The 19,658-nt window shown below is 39.1% G+C and overlaps 1 protein-coding gene across 2 annotated transcripts in view; it reads right to left on the reverse strand.

The window, feature by feature from the left end:
- Nucleotides 1–19,658, reverse strand: part of mib2 (MIB E3 ubiquitin protein ligase 2) — a 92,106-nt gene that overhangs the window by 27,514 nt on the left and 44,934 nt on the right. For both annotated transcript variants that reach the window (XM_053624623.1, XM_053624624.1), the window contains exons 4-8: nt 9,578–9,684; nt 7,146–7,340; nt 5,226–5,368; nt 3,791–3,898; nt 706–810 (exon numbers count right to left, since the gene is read on the reverse strand). In XM_053624623.1, the coding sequence (XP_053480598.1) occupies nt 706–810; nt 3,791–3,898; nt 5,226–5,368; nt 7,146–7,340; nt 9,578–9,684 (658 nt within the window). The remainder of the gene's footprint in view (nt 1–705; nt 811–3,790; nt 3,899–5,225; nt 5,369–7,145; nt 7,341–9,577; nt 9,685–19,658) is intronic.

The raw sequence follows: 19,658 nt of genomic DNA on the forward strand, positions 1-19,658 counted from the left end.
AAGAAATAAAAAGGAATTAGCCTTGGCCAAAACGTTCCACGGGCAAAACCAATGACATTTAGTCAGGGAAAACTACTGCCTACGTCCCTGTTTTAGTGCTGTCACAGCAATGTAAGAAATGACATCAAATTTCTGAAAGCTGTTATAATTTTCACAAATGACTTCCTTAACTTACGGAAGAAGGGGTTGGGAACGGAAGGGGGGGGGGGGGGGATTCCGATATCAGTTTTCACCGATCGATGTCAAACTGAAGAAAATGCTTTGTCAGTGAAGCTTTTACCTTTGCATATTTAATTTCTCTGATATACACATTTTATATTTGATTTGTATTTTAATTGACACTTTTTTCCTTGTACTGTCGAATTCAATGTCTTGTTTCAATCTAGTGTATGCGAATGGAGCAACTGCCAAGAGAAATTCCTTGCAAATGAAATCATGGCACATAAATCTGAATCTGATCGAATTTGCAGAAAAGAGCAGTGTTAATGTTGTGCGATATTAAACCAACTGATACTCCCTTTTTAATTAGCAAGTTTACTTAGATTACCTTTCTATGATAGTGGAAATAATACCAAAGAGTGTTTCGTGTACATTTCATTGCGTGTGTGTCTGTATATATACATACATATACATACATACATACATACATATACATACATACATACATGTGTGTGTGTGTGTGTGTGTGAGGACTGAGGAACATACAGGTGCCATGCTGTCAGTCCACTCTCCATGGCCGGCTTGTAGCCTCTTCACAGTCTCGATATCATCCAGTACCCTCACCAACTCACCTACTGCAAACGTATTCACCTAAAATCATTTAAAGAACACACAGAGACACAAAAGCTTGATCAGACAAGACAGGCCAGCAAAAAGTAAGGCTCTATTATGAGACAAGCAACATACTTAAACACCAATCAGCTGAGACTGACTAGGGATTTAGCTAATCACTGTTACAGAGTGTATAGCCACGTGCATGGATGTCTCGTCATTTACCAAGGGCTTTACGTTTATTCAGGCTTTATGTCAAGAACACGAACACTTGCGTTAATTCAGTGCTTGGGTAAACAGCATATCACTGTAATCTTTAAACTACACTGTGAGACTGAAGGTACTGTAGCACAAGGAAAGCGCTGGGAGCTGTTTGATCCACTGCTCACACAAGATATTATATTATAATCAGACTGAAATCAAATGAAGGTGAGAGGCTCAGGATGAAACAGGAGATGTAGTTAATATCCTTACCCATCTGGGAGAAACAGGGCAGCTGTAAAACATATACAATGCAACCCAGCCTCTCCCAATGAGCATTAAATCAATGCCTTCTTTTTTTTTTTTTTTTAGATCATTCCCAGGCATCGATATGCACAGTACCATGTTAAAATATAAAAAATCTTTTTTAATGTATAACAAAAATCAGCAAAAAGATGCAGTTTCCAGGAAGTACTATGAAGAAACCAGAACACACATTTAACAGAAGTTCTGTTTGAAGCCCACTTTATCGGTGCAACTCCTTCAACTTTTTATTTTTTTTTAAAGATTTATGGAGTTTCTATATAAGGCTTTTGTCCAAATTTAAAATCTGCATTTAAAAAGGGTCCGTTTAGCTTCCTAAAGACTTCACTGGTTTTGTTGAGGGAATCTTTAATACTTCTACAACAGTGGGTTTCTCTTTCTTATACATTCCAAGCGCACACGTAGAAAAAATGCTTCCTCAAGGGTTCTTTGAGTAGTCAGGAGTTGTTTACATTCTCTCAGTGTCCAAATGTATGTGTACACCTCCTAATGAGTGAGTTCGGGTGTTTCAGCCACACCCATTGATAACAGGTATATACAGTCAAGCACACGGTCATGCAATCTGCATAGACAAACACTGGCAGTACAATGGGTCGTACTGAAGAGTTCAGTGACTTTGAACATGGCGCCGTCATAGGATGCCATCTTTGCTACAAGTCAGTTTGTGAAATTTCTGCGCTGCTAGATCTGCCCCAGTCAACTCTAAGTGCTATTATTGTGAAATGGAAGCATGTAGAAGCAACAACAGCTCAGCCATAATATGGCAGACCACACAAACCCATAGAGCGGGGCCACTGAGTGCTGAAGTGCATAGTTCGTAAAAATCGGCTATGCTGTTGCATCACTCACTACAGACTTCCAAACTGCCGCTGGAAGCAACATCTGCACAAGAACTGGGTGTCTGGAGCTTCATGAAATGGGTTTTCATGTGCAATGCCAAGCATTGGCTGGAGTGGCATAAAACACGTCGCGTTTCCACTCTGGAGCAGTGGAAAAGTGTTCTCCACTAAAGTTTGGTGGAGGAGGGATAATGGTCTGTGGCTGTTATTCATGGTTTGGGCCCCTTAGTTCCAGTCAAGGATAATATTAATGCTATAGAAGTCCAAATAAACGCCCATGGTTTTAAAATGGGATGTCCAACAAACTCATACAGGTTTGATGGTCAGGTGTCCACATACATTTGGCCATATAATGCTTTTAGAGAATAAAAGGTGTACAATTTTATACCTTTATATATACTGTAAATTCAAAACTGCATAGTTTAAATGTAATTGTAATGTAGTTTAAATTTAGTACCTACTGGTTCTATGGTCTGGCCTCTGGAGAAACCTTTACAGGTTCTATGTAGAATCAACCAAAGTAGAACTCTATTGCTGGGCTACAGACCCATAACTATACTCATGATGAACCGTTTCTCCCACAAGAGTGTAGCATTGTGTAGTATTGTTTTGCTGAATGTAATCAAAGATAAATATTTAAAAGCTAAACGATCTCTATATTCCTTGTGGTTTTTATGTACATGCTATGTGGTGAAGTCTACTATTAAAAGTTTCCATCTAGCACCCTGAAGTGTCTGGTTGGTCCCTATGGAGGAATCCGTAATGGTTCTACAAAGGTTTTTTAAGGGGTCCAGGTGCACTCTGTGGAAAAAATGTTTTCATAAGTGGATATTCAGGGGTTCCAAGGGGTTCCTGGATGGTCGGGGCTTTCTATGTAGAACCCTATGGCAGAGGGAAACACTTCGTGTCATAGGGTCCTACACAAAAATTTTAATGGTTCCCCCAGAGACAACCTGAAAAAGATTCAACTGTTTTTTTTTTCCTCTAAGAGGGAATAAAGCCTTTATATAACTAATAAGTGTTCAAAGAACCTTCAATGAAGCCCTTTTTCTAAGAGATTTCTCAATGTTGGTGATAGAATAAATAGTTGTTTTGATGAAACTGGTTGTTAGTTGTTGTGTACTGTAAATATATATATATATATATATATATATATATATATATATATATATATATATATATATATATATATATATGAAAATTGGACAAAAAGCTGGATTTATCATAAAACTTACCTCGGGTACCGGATTGATAAAATATAAAACTTTTTGGCTATCCAACACAAGATTAGGTTAGTTTGGAGTTTCTAGCCAAGGGGAGGAACAACTAAGCTATCAGTGTATGGGTTTAGCTGCTACAGTGCCATGCAAAGTACGTTATCTGTCCTTATGCTCTGCTCATATCAGGTTCACATAACTTGGAGCTCATATACACAATTACACACCTTGTTTTCCTGCTCAGCATGAGAAGTTGTTAGTGTTTCAGTTTCAATCAATTTACTGTTTTTTGTATCAAAAAACAGGCACAAGGGTGGCACTGGCCACACACGGCCACCACGTAGCTACGCCCCTGCACGTAGGAAGCTAATAAAAGGACCCTTGAAGAACCCTTTTCTCTGAGAGTGTACTAATCTAGCTGAGTCTATCTCTGCTTACTTTAGTCAGAGCGCCTGGGTGGAAAGTCCAACGTATATTGTTACTGTATTGGACTCTGACGTCCCCTCGGTCCGTTATCCTGTGCACAGTCCCGATTCTGCAGATGTACTGCGGAACAAAAAAAAACCAAACATAAACCTGTTTATTTGCACTTGCTCTGAAATTCTGTCAAAGCAAAGCATGTCCAACTGTAGAGATGCATCTAAAAAAATTTGAATATCGTGGAAAAGTTCATTTTTCCCCGTAATTTAATTCACAAAGTGGAACTTTCATATATTCTAGATTCATTGCACATAAAGTGAAATATTTCAAGCCTTTTTTTTTTTGTTTGTTTTAATTCTTGATGATGACGGCTTACAGCTCATGGAAATCAAAAATCCAGTATCTCAAAATATTAGGATAAAGAAATTATAATATAGAAATGTCGACCTGAGAAGAGCTCTAATCAGCGAATTAACTCAAAACACCTGCAAAGGTTTCCTGAGCCTTTCATCACTCAGTCTGGTTCAGTACACAACCACAGTCATGCGGAAGATGAAAGTAAATTTTGCATTTCATTTGGAAATCAAGGTCCCAGAGTCTGGAGGAAGAACGGAGAGGCACAGAATCCAAGTTGCTTGAAGTCCAGTGTGAAGTTTCCACAGTCAGTGATGATTTGAGGTGCTATGTCATCTGCTGGTGTTGGTCCACTGTGTTTTCTCAAGTCGAGAGTCAATGCAGCGTCTACCAGGAGATTTTAGAGCACTTCATGCTTCCACCTGCCCACAGTGCCAAAACTACTAGTAACTGGTTTATTGAACATGGCATTACTGTGCTTGATTGGCCAGCCAACTCTCCTGACCTGAACCCCATAGAGAATCTATGAGAGACACCAGACCCAACAATACAGACGAGCTGAAGGCTGCTATCAAAGCAACCTGGGCTTCCATAACACCTCAGCCGTGCCACAGGCTGATTGTCTCCATGCCACGCCACATTGATGCAGTAATTCATGTAAAATGAGCCCTGACCAAGTATTGAGTGCATAAATGAACATACTTTTCAGAAGATCGACATTTCTGTATTATAAATTCTTTATTCTAATATTTTGAGATACTAGATTATTGATTTCCATTAGCTGGAACCCATAATCATCGAGATTAAAACAAAAAAAGGCATGAAGGTTCCATTGTTTGAATTAAATTACGGGGAAAAAATGAACTTTTCCATGATGTTCACATTTTTTGAGATGCACCTGTAAGTTTTAACCAGGAAAAAAAATAAAGAATTCTGCTAAAAAAATTAGTAATACTAAAACCTCATAAATAAATATGACTAACTTTCAAATCATCTGATAACACTCATGGGTCATTTCAAATGCCTAAACAACAATCTATATCCAGGTGAAGCTATTTGTATAAATAAATAAATAAATAAATAAATAAAGTTAATTCACCTCTGCCATTTTAGGATTCCAGCCTCCATGCCCCTCCTGCATCTGCCTGAGGATGTCCACGTCCAGCAGGCATTTTACCTTATCCCCCTGCTGGAACGTGTGGCCATCAGCGCTCTCCTGCCTCTGCAGCTCTGCATGTTCACCTAAACACACACATGGAGGGAATCTTACAGTTCATGCTGAAAGGCCAGTGCCTAAACTACAGGGTGTCCCAAAAGTCACCAAACGTATGGGAAATGAACACTTTTTAGCAAAATGTCTTCCAAGTTTGTTATTATTATAATTTTTTTTTCTTCAGATTGCCTTTAAGAATGCCTTTGACAAAGTGTGAAGAACGTGTTGAAATCATTCTCATGGCTGGATCGGGAAGCTGTCACAAGGTTGCGATGGATTTTAACAGGAAACATGGTGAGCACGTCACACATGACACTGCTGCCAAACTTATTAACAAATTCAAAAAGACTGGAAGTGTTGCAGGCCGACCGAGAAGTGGACGTCCACAAACATCCACTGACAAAGGCACGACCGACGCGGTGCTGGCAAACATAGTCGCCTGTGTATGGAGACTTTTGGGACACCCTGTACTATCTAAGTCACTCACTTAGATGACTTGCATAATACTAGAGATGTGCTGTGTGCCTGTTTTTATTATTCGGCTGTCTGTACAATTAATGAATGGATATTTGGTTAACCGTTAACAGAGGGGAAAATAGCGCATTTAATACAGTACGGTGCAATCAAGTATTATTTTCCACCGTAATTAAATATTCCTCCTGTCAGCAGCACACGAGTTCATGTGTTCATCAGATGTAATACAGAGAAGTAATGAACAGGATGGAAAAGAAAAAAAAAAGCAAAGCAAAAGATTTACTGAATGTCAGCTCAATATTGCAGCCTGTATTTTGGACGTGTCATGTAATATGTTGGATTTGTTGCTTTAGAGCTATATTTATAATCAGCGAGTTACATCCAGAAGTTACATTAATATTTTACAGGGAATGTTATGCACATTTAGAGACAGGTTCCACATTTTCCACAGTTGGAATTTTCTGGGCTCCCCGTTCAGTTTATTAAAATCACCTGCGTGTAGTTCAGGCCTCCGGGGTTGCCTGAATTTTCTTGAGTAGAGGTGTCTGAGATGGGGTTTTTTATTAGCGTCTAGACCACTGCGCTTGCCTTTAAGAAAAACCAGACTACTGATATATGATGATATGTGAAAGAGAAGATGGCAAGCATTGAAACAGACAATGAATAGGAGTCCAGTGTATTTCCATTATATTACTGCATGAATAGTCCTAGCTGTAATTTTCACATTAATCACCACAAAGGTTGTTTAACAATGTGGCTTCCACCCTCATTATTTGGCAGTTTAAATAACAGCACTTGATCTAACACGTGCTTTAAATTTTTTTTTTTACTGCATTTGACTCTGCCAGTTTGTGCACACAATTGAATGAAGTCACAAGATAATGAATCAACGCCACACTTTAAATTCAGTATTTTGAGTTATTGAATTAATTTGAAAAATATATTTTGGTTAATTTGATGTGTTGCTCTGTAAAGGAAACACGACCATGGTTTGAAGGATAAGCTGACCAAGCATTAATCAGCTACCATTTCAGTTTTTTTAGCCTCCTGATGTACTGCGTGTCATCCACTTACACAGCAAATAAATACGTTCACGTGTCACGTACTGGTGTGAACACAAGGTTAGTTTTCTGATGTGTTCTTCTATTCGTGTTACCTGGCACCAGTTTAAAGGAGCAAATGAGCCGTGCATCAACAAAATAAATAAATTAAGCACAAATAGTAAATACTTAAATTGAGAGAACTTAGGTATTTTCGAGACATTCATAAAAAAATACATAACTAGTTATAGATCAAATATGGGAAAGAAGACACCCCCCCCCCGATTCACACCTAGTTTGGGCAGGTGCTCCTTGTAGTAGTAACCTCCTTGGCCATCTGAGACATATTTGAGGTCCACCTTGCCTTTGTGACCCATCCTGTAGACGTTGGTGGTGCCGTTGGACCAGGTGACGCTGGCCACGCTGCGGCCTGACTCTTGGTCCCAACCTCGGATATCAACCACCTTCCCGATCTTCCCCTCTCCTCCTGTTTGAGAAAGCAACAACACACAGGCAGACGCACGAGAGCGCGGTGGTCTGAGCACAGTGTCACATGTGGGGGAATCTACTCATGGATCATTAGAAATGTAGGGATATGAGCTAAAACGGAGTCCAAAAGTACTATGCAAATTAGGGCTGCAACAACTATTCGATACAATTGAAATGAAATTTAAATTAATTTTAAATAATCGACAATGAATGTCATTATGTAGTCGGGTCTGTGACGTCACTGTGGATAATCCCACAGTCAGTGACGTCACTTCACAATGGTGAAAAACGCATTTCTACAAATAAAACACAGCGGAGGTCACAGTGTGAGCTGCTGCTGTGGGAAAAGTGCACGATCCAGGTCGTCCAAAACATGAGAATATTTTATATTAAGCGTTTGAAACAAACTCGTAAGTGTATTAACGTGGCTTGTCGAGTCAGACGCTGCGACAGAAGCGTGTGCTGTTTATTGTGTTCTTCGGTGCAGAAATGACATTTTTACCTTTATATCCTTATCTGTAAATGTTAGAAATTCCCTCCAGTATTTCCATTTTACATAAAGTCTCGTCCTGACAGCGAGCGAGTCTCCATTAAACTTCACTGAATGAGTGCGAGTCCACGCGTCAATCAAACAGCGTGCAATAGAAAGGAAGCACAATAACTGACTAAAATATCCATTTTGATCAAATATGTTGTTCGATGTTATATTTAGCAATATTTAGAAACCAAAGTAATTGTTTTTTATGAGAGCAGTAACTGTAACGGGGTTATAACATATCATTGTATATAAATGTAAGTGTCATTCATTTACAGAATAAAGTAACGTTACTGTGTTCAGATGAGTGAATGTGTGTGTTACTGCAGAACATTCAACTTCTTACCAGTTAACACTTAGTCTGTGCTTTTGTTTTTCTTTTTTAGTATTTTAAATATAGTGATTTAACTTCTGCTTTAAAGCTTGTTTTCAAAATATAATGTTAATATTTTTTTAAAAAATAATAACCTTTGCACAATGTAGCGCATAGCCCACGTAGATACATTTAATACTTTTTCATAGCCTTCAATCTGCACAATGTTTGAAGGACAACATCGGGCAGAACGTGAAACGTTTTTTCGAAGAAAAAAAAAAGACAGAAAATAAAAACTGGCTTTTTAATCCAACTTATTGATTAATCGAAGAAATTTTCGACAGATCCATCGATTAGCAAAAATAATTGTTAGTTGCAGCTCTAATGCAAATTACACTCCTCTTATTACTCACTACGTCTTATAAATCTAACACTATCCAAACACCATTACTACCACTAGTAACAACGACAACTACAAGCACACACACAAACTAACACACACTAACAAACACACAGAATATTTACAATTTTGAAGAATAATACAAAGAAATATCTACAAGACTTACTTAGTACCAGAATTTGGAAAGAAAGAGTCAAAGAGCATAAGGCATTGAAAAGAAAAGAAAAAGCGCAGGGGGGAAAATGGCAAGTTGTTTTATTTATTTATTTATTTATTTTCTCCACACCCTGTGGGGTAGAGCAATTATCACCATTGAACCCACAAGAAGATATTTTACAAGCACAGCATGGGCATTTTGACTCATTTAGCATCAAAGACATTATGCAGTAAAAAGGAAAAGAAGGGGCAAAGGATCAAATTATTGAGAGTTCCGGTTCATAAGTTGACAAGTCATCACTCGGCAAGGCTGAAGTCTTGGCTAGAAGAGGAGAAATGAAAATCCTACCACCCAACACTTATGGCACAGTATGGAGTAATATCTGGAAATAAAATGCAGACACTTCTTTCCTCACATGAACAGTAAGCAGCGAGCCGTGTCTGAACCGTTTCCCATTTAAGACAGTAATGTCAAGTGGCGATACAACAGCAATTACTCATAACCTGCATTCCAGCGTGGTTTATTGAGGGCTAAATTTAGACGTTTAGCCTTTGCTGTGGCACCGAAGGCAAACGCTTGTTTGAGGTAAACAGCCAGATATCTACCAACACGAGAACGTGCCTTTTTTTGGAAGATGTCTGTTGAGCATACGCTCAAAGGCAGTCACTTCAAAGGCTAACTGGGATGCCTGAACCAACCGCAAGAAACTATGCTCAAACTTTGAGCTTGCTTAGAATTTCCTAATGAGGCAATACCATGAATTATTGAAAGTTACTACCAAAGGATTTAAACTGACTTAAAAATGTCACTAAATTCATGCCTTTACTTACCGTCTTGGTTGCCCCAATCCCAGTCGGGTCCACGGACGACTTTTACGCCCTGGAAGATTCCTTTGAGGATTATCCGTGACAGGTTTTGCCTTGGTGCCAAGCTCACTCTGAATCAGGAAAAAAAGAGAACATTTTACACAATTACATTGACACTAGCCAATCGCAGGTGTCTGTGAGCTCAGGTGTGTGGAGGAGGGCAAATAGCATTTTCCTGTGAGGCATGAGCAGCAGTTTGAAAACATACTGTATGGTTTGGTTAGCAATCACACAGTGTCTTGGAGGAAGCATGTGTTAGTATTGTTGTTAGTTTGTTAGTTGATATATGACAGGGGAAAACTAGGTGGTGGGTGGCAATTGGCAGGTGACCAAATATGGGATAAAAATGGGGAAAATTTAAAATCCTAGCAGGCACAAAAACCCTACCATATATTGGCTATAGCCTAAAAGCATACAGTACAAATACCCTGGTCCGACATGAAAGGAAATCAAACACGTCATCTTGTCTGGCTAAAAAGGAACACAGCTCAATACATATACAGTAGATCCCATTCTATACGCACTAAACATCTCCAGTATATCAACACAGCCATGCAAAATATTTGCATTTCTGTTTTCTTTTAGCCCACAAGACAAGCTGCATTTGGCTGACTTCAAAGGTCTCACAGGAAGCATGCGCTAGTTCCCAGCCTCCCTGGTTGGAAGCGGTCATGTCACAAAGGAGAGTTGGGTAGTGAGTGGGAATTGGGAAATGAATAAAACAAGGGCAAAAATGTGAAAAAAATGGGGAGGTGGAGGACCCTCTAGTGTCTTTCCCCTTTGGTGAATTTCAAATCATGTTTGGTTTGACAGCTTCTAGCTGAAAAAGCAGAAAAATATCGTTTTCAGGTGCCGCCCACATTGCTTTAACAAGTGGTCAAAAGTATAAATGCTATAACTAATCTAGACATGACGGCACTTCTGTTTGAATTCAAAATTCGAAAGAACACCGACCGGAAATTAAGCCAACACAATATGACTGCATGTAACCTTTCAAAAAAAGCAAGCAGTAATTTAAAAATCATTTGAACACCGACATTATAAGATAGAATGAATGTCCTACAATGTAATGAACAAACTCAGGACGATAATGATTGTAATTATGGGGGTAAAATTAAACAAGCTTTAACGGAATAAATCATAAAACTACAATCCAATGACGTATTTAATTCTCCCTAGCTTTGATGTGATATGGAATGTCCTTACTATCACATAATGTAGAAGAATAGTCAAACCCTGACTGGTAGAACTGTCACTTTTCAGAAGTGTATACGTCAAAATAAACAAATGTACTTGAAATTAAACAGATTAAGAAACTAAGCAGCCATGATTGAAGAGACAAATAAACACAGAACAATAAAAGAAAGGTGATGGAAGCCTTAACAAAAAAAAAAAAAAGAGATCTGAAAAAGATCCATTCCCTCAGATCAACTCGTGCCAAATGGATACAGCTAACGTGCTTAGCTGAGATAAATACAAGCCTTGTGTTTCTCATATGTCTCTGTATATGTACGTCTGTGTTATTCGAGTTCTGTTCCAAAATCAGGACACATTAGACAGATCTTGAACAGTGTACTACCCTCGATTTAAAACACGTGCAGCAAAAAAGAAGCAAGTAGAAATTCACCATACCGAATGACACAGAGGCTGCATTACGTCAACAAACGATAGCAGACTTGGTAGTCAGCTCTTCCAGATTATTGCAAAACCTTTTAACACGTTCCCTATGCTGCGTCAGGAAGGGGTCCAAGTACGTACCTTATTGTAAAGATGTGGTCTGATCTCGGCGCAAAGGAACTGCCTATTCCCATACTTCCTCCACAGGCTCAGCATGAAGACTCATCAGTTACAGTGTGTCCAAGATTTGAATTCTGACATATCCACCAAATGACTCAAATTAGCTGGAACGTGTCCAGAGCTTTCTCGCTTTTCGGGATGAGAAGTTCTCGGTCTTGGCCCTGTGTGCCCCTGTTTCTGCTTTTTCAAAATTTGTCTGAATAGTCCGTGAAGGAGAGAAAAGGAGACATCTCAGCCTTGGAGGCTTAGGACAAAATAACAGCAAATCTCCAGTTTAACTAAGCTAAGGTGCACGTCAGAGAAGAAGGCAGGGGTCAGGTGTAATCTCCCAGACACTGTGTATGTGTTTGCAAATGGGAGCAAGATCAAGAGTTGAAGCTAATCTCCAGGAAACGAGCGCACAGCAACATATTATTAGTGGGCACAACTTAATAAGCCCTGACAAGTCCGCCAAGTGTGTTCATTAATAAGTCTGTCACAATACATAACCTTCTTTGGAAAGTTAATTGTTCTACATTTCTAAAAGGGTTCTACTTGGAAACATTCATACTTTTTCCTAATAGTGTATTTGAATGTATTCCCAATATTCAGATCACTCTAAATACGAATGCCCACTATACGATTTCAGCCCAGATGCCCCTGTCAGGGATTCATTCTGGGAGGACTTCCTACAACCGATTTTCTCGGTTGTAGATGCTGTGATATTTTTAAGCATGTTAAATCTACTTGGAGATTAATCTTGTATCATGAGCTCCTCTACAACAAGCGTGGAGAAACAGCAAATAGGAGTCCCAGAGGGAATCAAATTCATCTGCCGTCAAGCGCAGCAGATATCTGAATCCAGTTTATCATCAATTTATTTGTGTTGGCAAAATGATATTGCGTAATAATACATCAAGAGAATCAGACCCTATCTCACCGAACAGGATACACAGCTACTAGTCCAGGCTCTTGTCATATCAAAACTGGACTATTGCAACACACTAATCTCGGGCCTCCCAGCCAGCTCCATCAAACCCCTTCAGATAATTCATAATGCAGCAACACACCTCGTCTTCAACAAGCCCAAAAGGACCCAGGTCACACCCCTCTTCCTCTCCCTCTGCTGGCTTCCTGTAGCCGCCCGTATCAAATTCAAGGCCTTGATGCTCACATACAAAACCTTGTCTGGAACAGCACCTTCCTACCTCAACACTCTTCTTGAGGTTTGCGTTCCCTCACGCAATCTGCGATCAATCAACGACCGACACTTCGTAGTGCCTATTCAGCGCGGCTCAAGATCCCTTTCCAGAACCTTCAAATTAACTGTTCCTCAATGGTGGAATGAACTTCCAACCTCAACCCAGACCGCAAAATGTCACTATTTAAAAAAAAAAAAAACACAGCTAAAGACCCACCTCTTCCATGAGCACTTAACTAACCCCTATAATTAAATAAATAAATAAATAAAAACTCTGGCTCTTATACCTCTACTCTGCACAATTTGCTTCTTCTAGAACTCGATTATAAATCTTGTATGGTAGCACTTCTTGTATTGTTCTCTGCTTGATAGATCACTTTGCTTCTATTTCCTCATTTGTAAGTCGCTTTGGATAAAAGCGTCTGCTAAATGAATAAATGTAAATGGCATATCCTACCTAAAAAAATAAATAAATAAACAAGCTACATGGTTTGCACTGTACCTCCAGTTCTCTTTGCAGAACAGACAATACTCGCTGCTTCATCTTCATAACCATTCCTTCGTTCACATACTGTATATTTCTCAAATTTTAATTTTTTCTTGTTTCCAAACAAAACTGAGCAGAAAGACAGCACCACAGCACGGCCCAAGACAAAGCGGATAAATACCGTTAACACCCTGAATTATTTTATTCCTCTTATGCAGCAATTTGCCAACCATCACAATTTTAAAATATATTAATGAACAATATATTGTGCTTTTTAACTGTTTATAGTTTATAGTCCCCAAGACAAATTAGTATGCTGTTATCGCGTACGTTATAGCAGCTATAAACAGTCGTCCCCTCACCAACCTCACTTTTTTTCCCCCTCACTCTTGAAATTAAATAAATAACGAAATAAATAAATTTTTAAAAATCGTAGCTTGTCACGTTAATGAGAATCCAGAAAGCGCAAAGCCCTCTGCCCTGAAGACTCTCCCATGGTGGAAAAACTTACTGACCGTTACAAAGAAAGACACCTGATTCTCCTTCCATAAATGTTAAATAAACTTCTCCTTACAGGAAGCTTCATCATATCGACGATTACACGTTCTCCTTTTAATCAATTATTATTAGCCTTAAATTATGCAATCATCTGCCATACAAGTCTGTGTGAACGAGTTGTTACTATAGAAAAGATACCATTAGAATAAGCATACTGGTATAAACCTGTGCTTTGCCTTGTAGCTGGAACGACGGTAGAGTTGCCGTTATAGAAAATGAATCAGTATCTTCTATAACTAATTAGAATTGAGCATTCAACAGTGCTGTGGGATAAAACTGGAGGTACATCTCAATCAACTCCAGTCAGCCATTTTAAGGGCTGTCTCAATCACAAAATCCTTCCAGTACACTGGAACATTTGCTGTCCCCAAAAAAAAAAATCCCACAATGCACTGCAAAAGCCAAAGTGCATCAGTGCTCATTATGTTGCCTTACTGGAAAGATGTCATGTTTTTTGGGTTTTTTTTTAGCATCTCAGCTCAAACAAACAAACAAACAAACAAATAAATAAATAGCAGATGAACTATTAACCAATTTCATCTACAAATGTAAGAAGCTTATTACATTTTACGTTACATTTATGGCATTTGGCAGACGCCCTAATCCAGAGCGACACATTTATCTCATATATACAGCTGAGCAATTGAGGGTTAAGGGCCTTGCTCAAGGGCCCAACAGTGGTAGCTTGGCAGTGCTGGGGCTTGAACTCCTGGCCTTCTGATCAGTAACCCAGAGCCTTTAACCACTGAGCCACCACTGCCCATGTTATCATTGTTCATGGCTCTCAAATGATTACTTACGTTAGCGATTTTTAACTTTATTTGGCATTCTACATACGGCTTGTTCGAGTCTAACGAGTTTTACAGTAAGTGAAAAAGTGAAAAAAAAAAAAAACACGTCAGCCTACGCTCCTGACTGAAGTACCACGACAGAAACGCGTATGATTAAGCGAACACATTTAGATGAAGTGTAATTTCAGAAAGATATCGTTCCTGCCTGTTGTTGGTGGTTGTTGGTGCCTCATGTTTACAACATGAGTATGGAATCATGTCGCCGATATACATGATATACACGACTCATAACCTAGTGAGCGAGGGAGCTTATTGAGATGGACCCAAGAGGATACCGATATTGATAATGTGATATATTACACAATATACAACACATGTTCCTGAGATATTGACAGTACTTTTATAATGCTGATTGGGTCATATTAACAAGTAGCTGATTGGATTTTAAAACACATCTTTGTACCAAATGCTTCACTTTTTTGCTGATGTTAAATAAACGTATCAAAGAATCCCTAGTTTTTTCGCAGGTTCCTGACACACATTGCGAAAGTGAAAATTCTTTAATCATCATATGATATTTTCACCATATTGCCCACCTCTGCTCTGCTTTAAACATCTAAACATGCTCAGAGAGTATGATGGTCATGTGAGGACGGTCACCTGACTGCAATGTCAATACACGTACTATATGCTCAGTCACTAACATACCAGCTTAACACAGAGCAACCGGAAAGCCTTACTATAACTGCTAACGCCACCAGGGGAGGTCCAGCGTCAGCGGAAATAGAATAAATGCCTGTTTACCTCAGGATAAGGATTAGCAGCTAGCAGGCACGACAGAAACGAACTAACCAAGCGTCAAGCATGAGCCGATTAACAAGCTGTGAGGGCTGTTTTGTTTCCTTCTCTTGGTGAACATATGGGAGGCCATACGCTCTTAAGCCCAACACACACACTCACCTCAGAGGACAGATGTCCTGATGTAAAGTGAAAAACATTATCGTACATACAACAGTCATATTTTCCCAACACAGACATGGTCCATGCTTCAGCTTGCTTTTCAGGCCAAATGAAGACACTAATCCGATTATATGACCATTTCAGCAATCAGTGGAGAGAAACAAACAAACTATGAAACCTATACTCATTAAAAACGGAGAAGTGGCATTCCTTGCAATTTGATTTGTTGAACACGCCTAAACTGATCACTCTCAGAGAAGCATTACACATCACACATCACATGAACCTGAAGTTCCCTGGGAAACCCAGAGCTTTCTGTTGTGCCTCTGCTAGTAGCGAGATAATTAAGTTTCCCCAGAAGATTCAATTTCAGGTGAAGATGGAACTCTTTAATACTATTCACCGCCTGTTTATTCCCTCAAGAAAGCACAGAGCTAATCAGATACAACAGGCTAACGGTATATTCGGTCCTCTTCTCACAAATGATCCCCATTCATTTCTCGTTTTATCAAATATGCCAAATACACATAAAAAGTGCAAGTCCTCAATCACTCTAATCCACGTTCCAAAAGCAGTGTGATAAGAGTGGCTCCTGACCGATTTTCGGAATCCGTGAGAACATTGCTAAACTGGTGAACGATTTAGGACAGTGGTTAAGTTATGGTGGTATACCAACCAAACAGTGGATATATGAAGAGCACACCAGGTGACGTTGAAAGAAAACAACAAAATCCTCTAACTTTTTAATAGATATTGCAGCATTTTAAAAAAAACAAAAACAATTGTCCAGTTCCGGTGAGCCAGTGCCCGCTATAGCGTCAAATTTCTGTTCTTGCCTGACAAGAGTGGAACCCAATGTGGTGTTCTGCTGTTGTAGCCCATTCACCTCAAGGTTCGACGTGTTTGGAGATGCTTTTCAGCTCACCACGGTTGTAAAGTGTGGTTACTGCCATGCTGTCACTGTTGGGCCCTTGAGCGACGCCCTTAACCCTCTCTGCTCCAGGGACGCTGTATCATGCACTCTGACCTCAGTATCATGTATCCTGCGCACTGACCCCAGCTTCCTGACATGCTGGGGTATGTGAAGAAAAGAATTAGTATTTGTGATAAATAAAGACTCATTATCACTTTCATTATCATTACTTGAGTTACCATAGCCTTCCTGCCAGCTTGAACCATTCTGGCCATTCTCCTCAGACATCTCTCATCACCTTCTGATCTGCTGCTCATTTGAATTTTTTTGTTCCCCCCACGCCATTTGGTGTAAACTCTAGAGACTGCTGTGTGTGAAAATCCCAGGAGATCAGCAGTTTCTGAAATACTCAAACAAGACCATCTGGCACCAACTCCCATGCCACGGTTAAATTCACAGCGATAACATTTTATCACTATTCTGCTGTTTGCTGTGAACATTAACTGAAGCTTGTGTGTGCATAATTGTACGCGCTGGACTGCTGCCTCATGATTGGCTGACTGGATGTCTGCACTGTCTATGCTGCATGGTTAAGGTTCTCAGACCACTGCCTTTCCCAATGGCCACAAAATTCTCCATAACAATATCAAAACAATCTAAGGAAAAAAAGGGGGGAAAAAAAGAGCTTTAATTGCCTTGAGATTAACTGATTGCATTTTCTATGCCAGCTGCATGTGTATGAAAGTAAGAAACACAACCTCTCGTGTGATTTTTTTCTCCCTCACAGTGAATTCTGTAGTCAAGTGTTTAAAGCGTCCTTCAACTCTTAGTAGATGATGCCCCTCAGGTCAGTCGCTGCTTCACTGATTAAAGAATTAAACAACCAGAGCAAGGCAGATTTTCTTCTTCACTATTCATTTCCTAATCCGAGTGGTTCTTATGTGAAGACGGTGCTTTCAAGGTCTCCGATTCACCCGACACTTCTTCTGAAATACTGAGTAACATCAACACATTGACGTGGCAGTTCCATTAAAGAAAAACAGTCATACACAAGTCGACACTTTTATCCTAATGGAAATCCAGGTTTTACAAGTATGCAAATGAAAACTCCCCTGACCCTACACACTTCTGTGGAATCTGTGCAACAACAAAAGATCTTTGTATATCAGTAAAGAGAAAATACAAGAAAATTATATTTACATACATCTGTGTGTACTATGTTAAAGTCTTAATAATAACTGGAAAAGTTCAAATGTGTCCACACATAGTTACATCTGCATAAATCTCTCATTAATTTTAGAGACTGCTGTGCAGCAAGTGAGACTCAAAGGTAGTATCTGCACAAAGGATCATTTCAGTATCCATATAAAATGGAATAAATCTGCCTCAATGATTTAAATACAGCTATTAATAAATAAAGTTGAAAAATATGTACAGAATTGGTAGCTAGGCCAAATAAAAAAAATAGATACAAGAGTTTTCATCTTTGATTTTTTATTTTTATTTTTTTTTTAATGAAATGCGCAAATGTAATAAATAACATGAAATACGGTCCCCTCCAAAACTATTGGAACAGCAAGGCCAATTCATTTGTTTGTGCTATACACTAAAGACGTTTTATGATTTCAGCTTTTATTTCCTGGTATTTACATCTAGAACCTTTTGTATCAGACCACCCAAAATTTAGGCAAGCAAAAGTATAGGAACAGATCAATCTTGAAGTAAATTCAATTAAGCAACACTTAATATTTGTTTGCATATGCCTTGCTAGCGATAACTGCATCAATTCTGTTTCTGTCTTCAGCGGTTGTTTTCCTTGGCCGACCCATTCAGTGTCTGTTGGTCAGTACATCAGTGGTCTCTTTCATTTTTCAGGACATTCCAAATTGCTGTACTGATTATGCGCAATGCCTCTGATTTATTTTTCCTCTTTTCTCAGCTCCAAAATGGCTTGCTTATTATCTGTTTATTATTAAACCGTTCGTGTCAACAACTCTGTTCCGATCGGATTTGAGCTGTGTTATGTAAAGATATAACAACGTGTGTGTGTCATGTGATTAAGAAACACCACCTTGAGAGAAGGAGATACCGAATTACAAAGCAAACGAGTCATAATTCTGGCTTTTACGTAACACGCTACAGAGCTTACATGCTCTTCACACCTCCACTGTGGTAGCCGTTAAGGTTATATTTAAACCGGTCTGTTCTAGATACCCGAATGCGAGTTGTTCTTCACTACATGTCCAGTCTACCACTATTAAGAGCCACCATTTCACATACAAATCCTGGAATTTATTTTTAAACACTAAATAAATAAATAAGGCAAGGAAGAAATACTTCAGAGTACACTCCAGCACTAAATAAAGAAATAAAAAAACGGCACAATAAAAGGCAGAGACTGAGATAGAGCTGCAGGAGCACTGTCTGCTGGAAGGACTGGAAGTTAATCTTGTCAGATCATAAAAGCCAAATATGGATCTCCTGTAGAGTTGGCCAGCGAGCTTGGTAAAGCCGAGGAAGAAGCGGCCTGTTTAAGGCACTAGACTCCTATCAGTGGTGGAGGAACGCGGAGGCTGTTCCCCACAACACCGCATGCTACTAGCGGACAAATACGATGAGGCTTAACCTCAGCGTCGCCTCAGTAATGGACTTGGTGTTCAGTGATCTTGTTTACAAAACAGATCAAGTGCACTGTGGTAGGCACGCAAAAAAAAAGAAAAAAAAAAGAAGACAAAGTGCAAGTTCACGATAGATGCGTGCTAATGCTTGACAGGAAAAGAAAAAACAGAGAGGAGAGAGAGGAAGTGACTAAGATTAAGATCATGCTGTCACGGAGATGAAAAAAAATAATAATAATGAATTCAATGCTGCTAAAAATAGACAGCTTTCAGTGGGTGAGCTCCAAATCAACAACATTTCAACTGTCATCCGAGTCAATGATACGGTGAAAAAACCCAGCAGGTTATGAAGAGAGTACATTATTAATATACAGTACAGCTGCTGTAAAGCAAAGATGCCTTTAAAAATAAGCGGATGAAATATTTTTACATAAAAAAACCAAACTAACTAAAAACGGGCAAAAAAATAGTAATAAAATAAACAGTGAATATTTGGCTTGATAACCTTTTGCTTTGTAAAAATGCATCACTGAATACATTTACATGGACAGCAGTAATCTAATTATTGACCTTACTCTGAATAAGACAATATTGTGATTAAGGTGTGTACATGAGTTGCTTTTAGAATATTCCTTTCATGTTCCCATTTAGATACATGTATTTCGCCTACTATAGGCCTATAGCAGGTAAGTATGCGGTTTGGGACGCAGCCGTGCTCTCTTTTTTGCCATAAAACGGTTG

The sequence above is a fragment of the Ictalurus furcatus genome, chromosome 5, assembly GCF_023375685.1.
Source record: "Ictalurus furcatus strain D&B chromosome 5, Billie_1.0, whole genome shotgun sequence".
Classification (NCBI taxonomy): domain Eukaryota; kingdom Metazoa; phylum Chordata; class Actinopteri; order Siluriformes; family Ictaluridae; genus Ictalurus; species Ictalurus furcatus.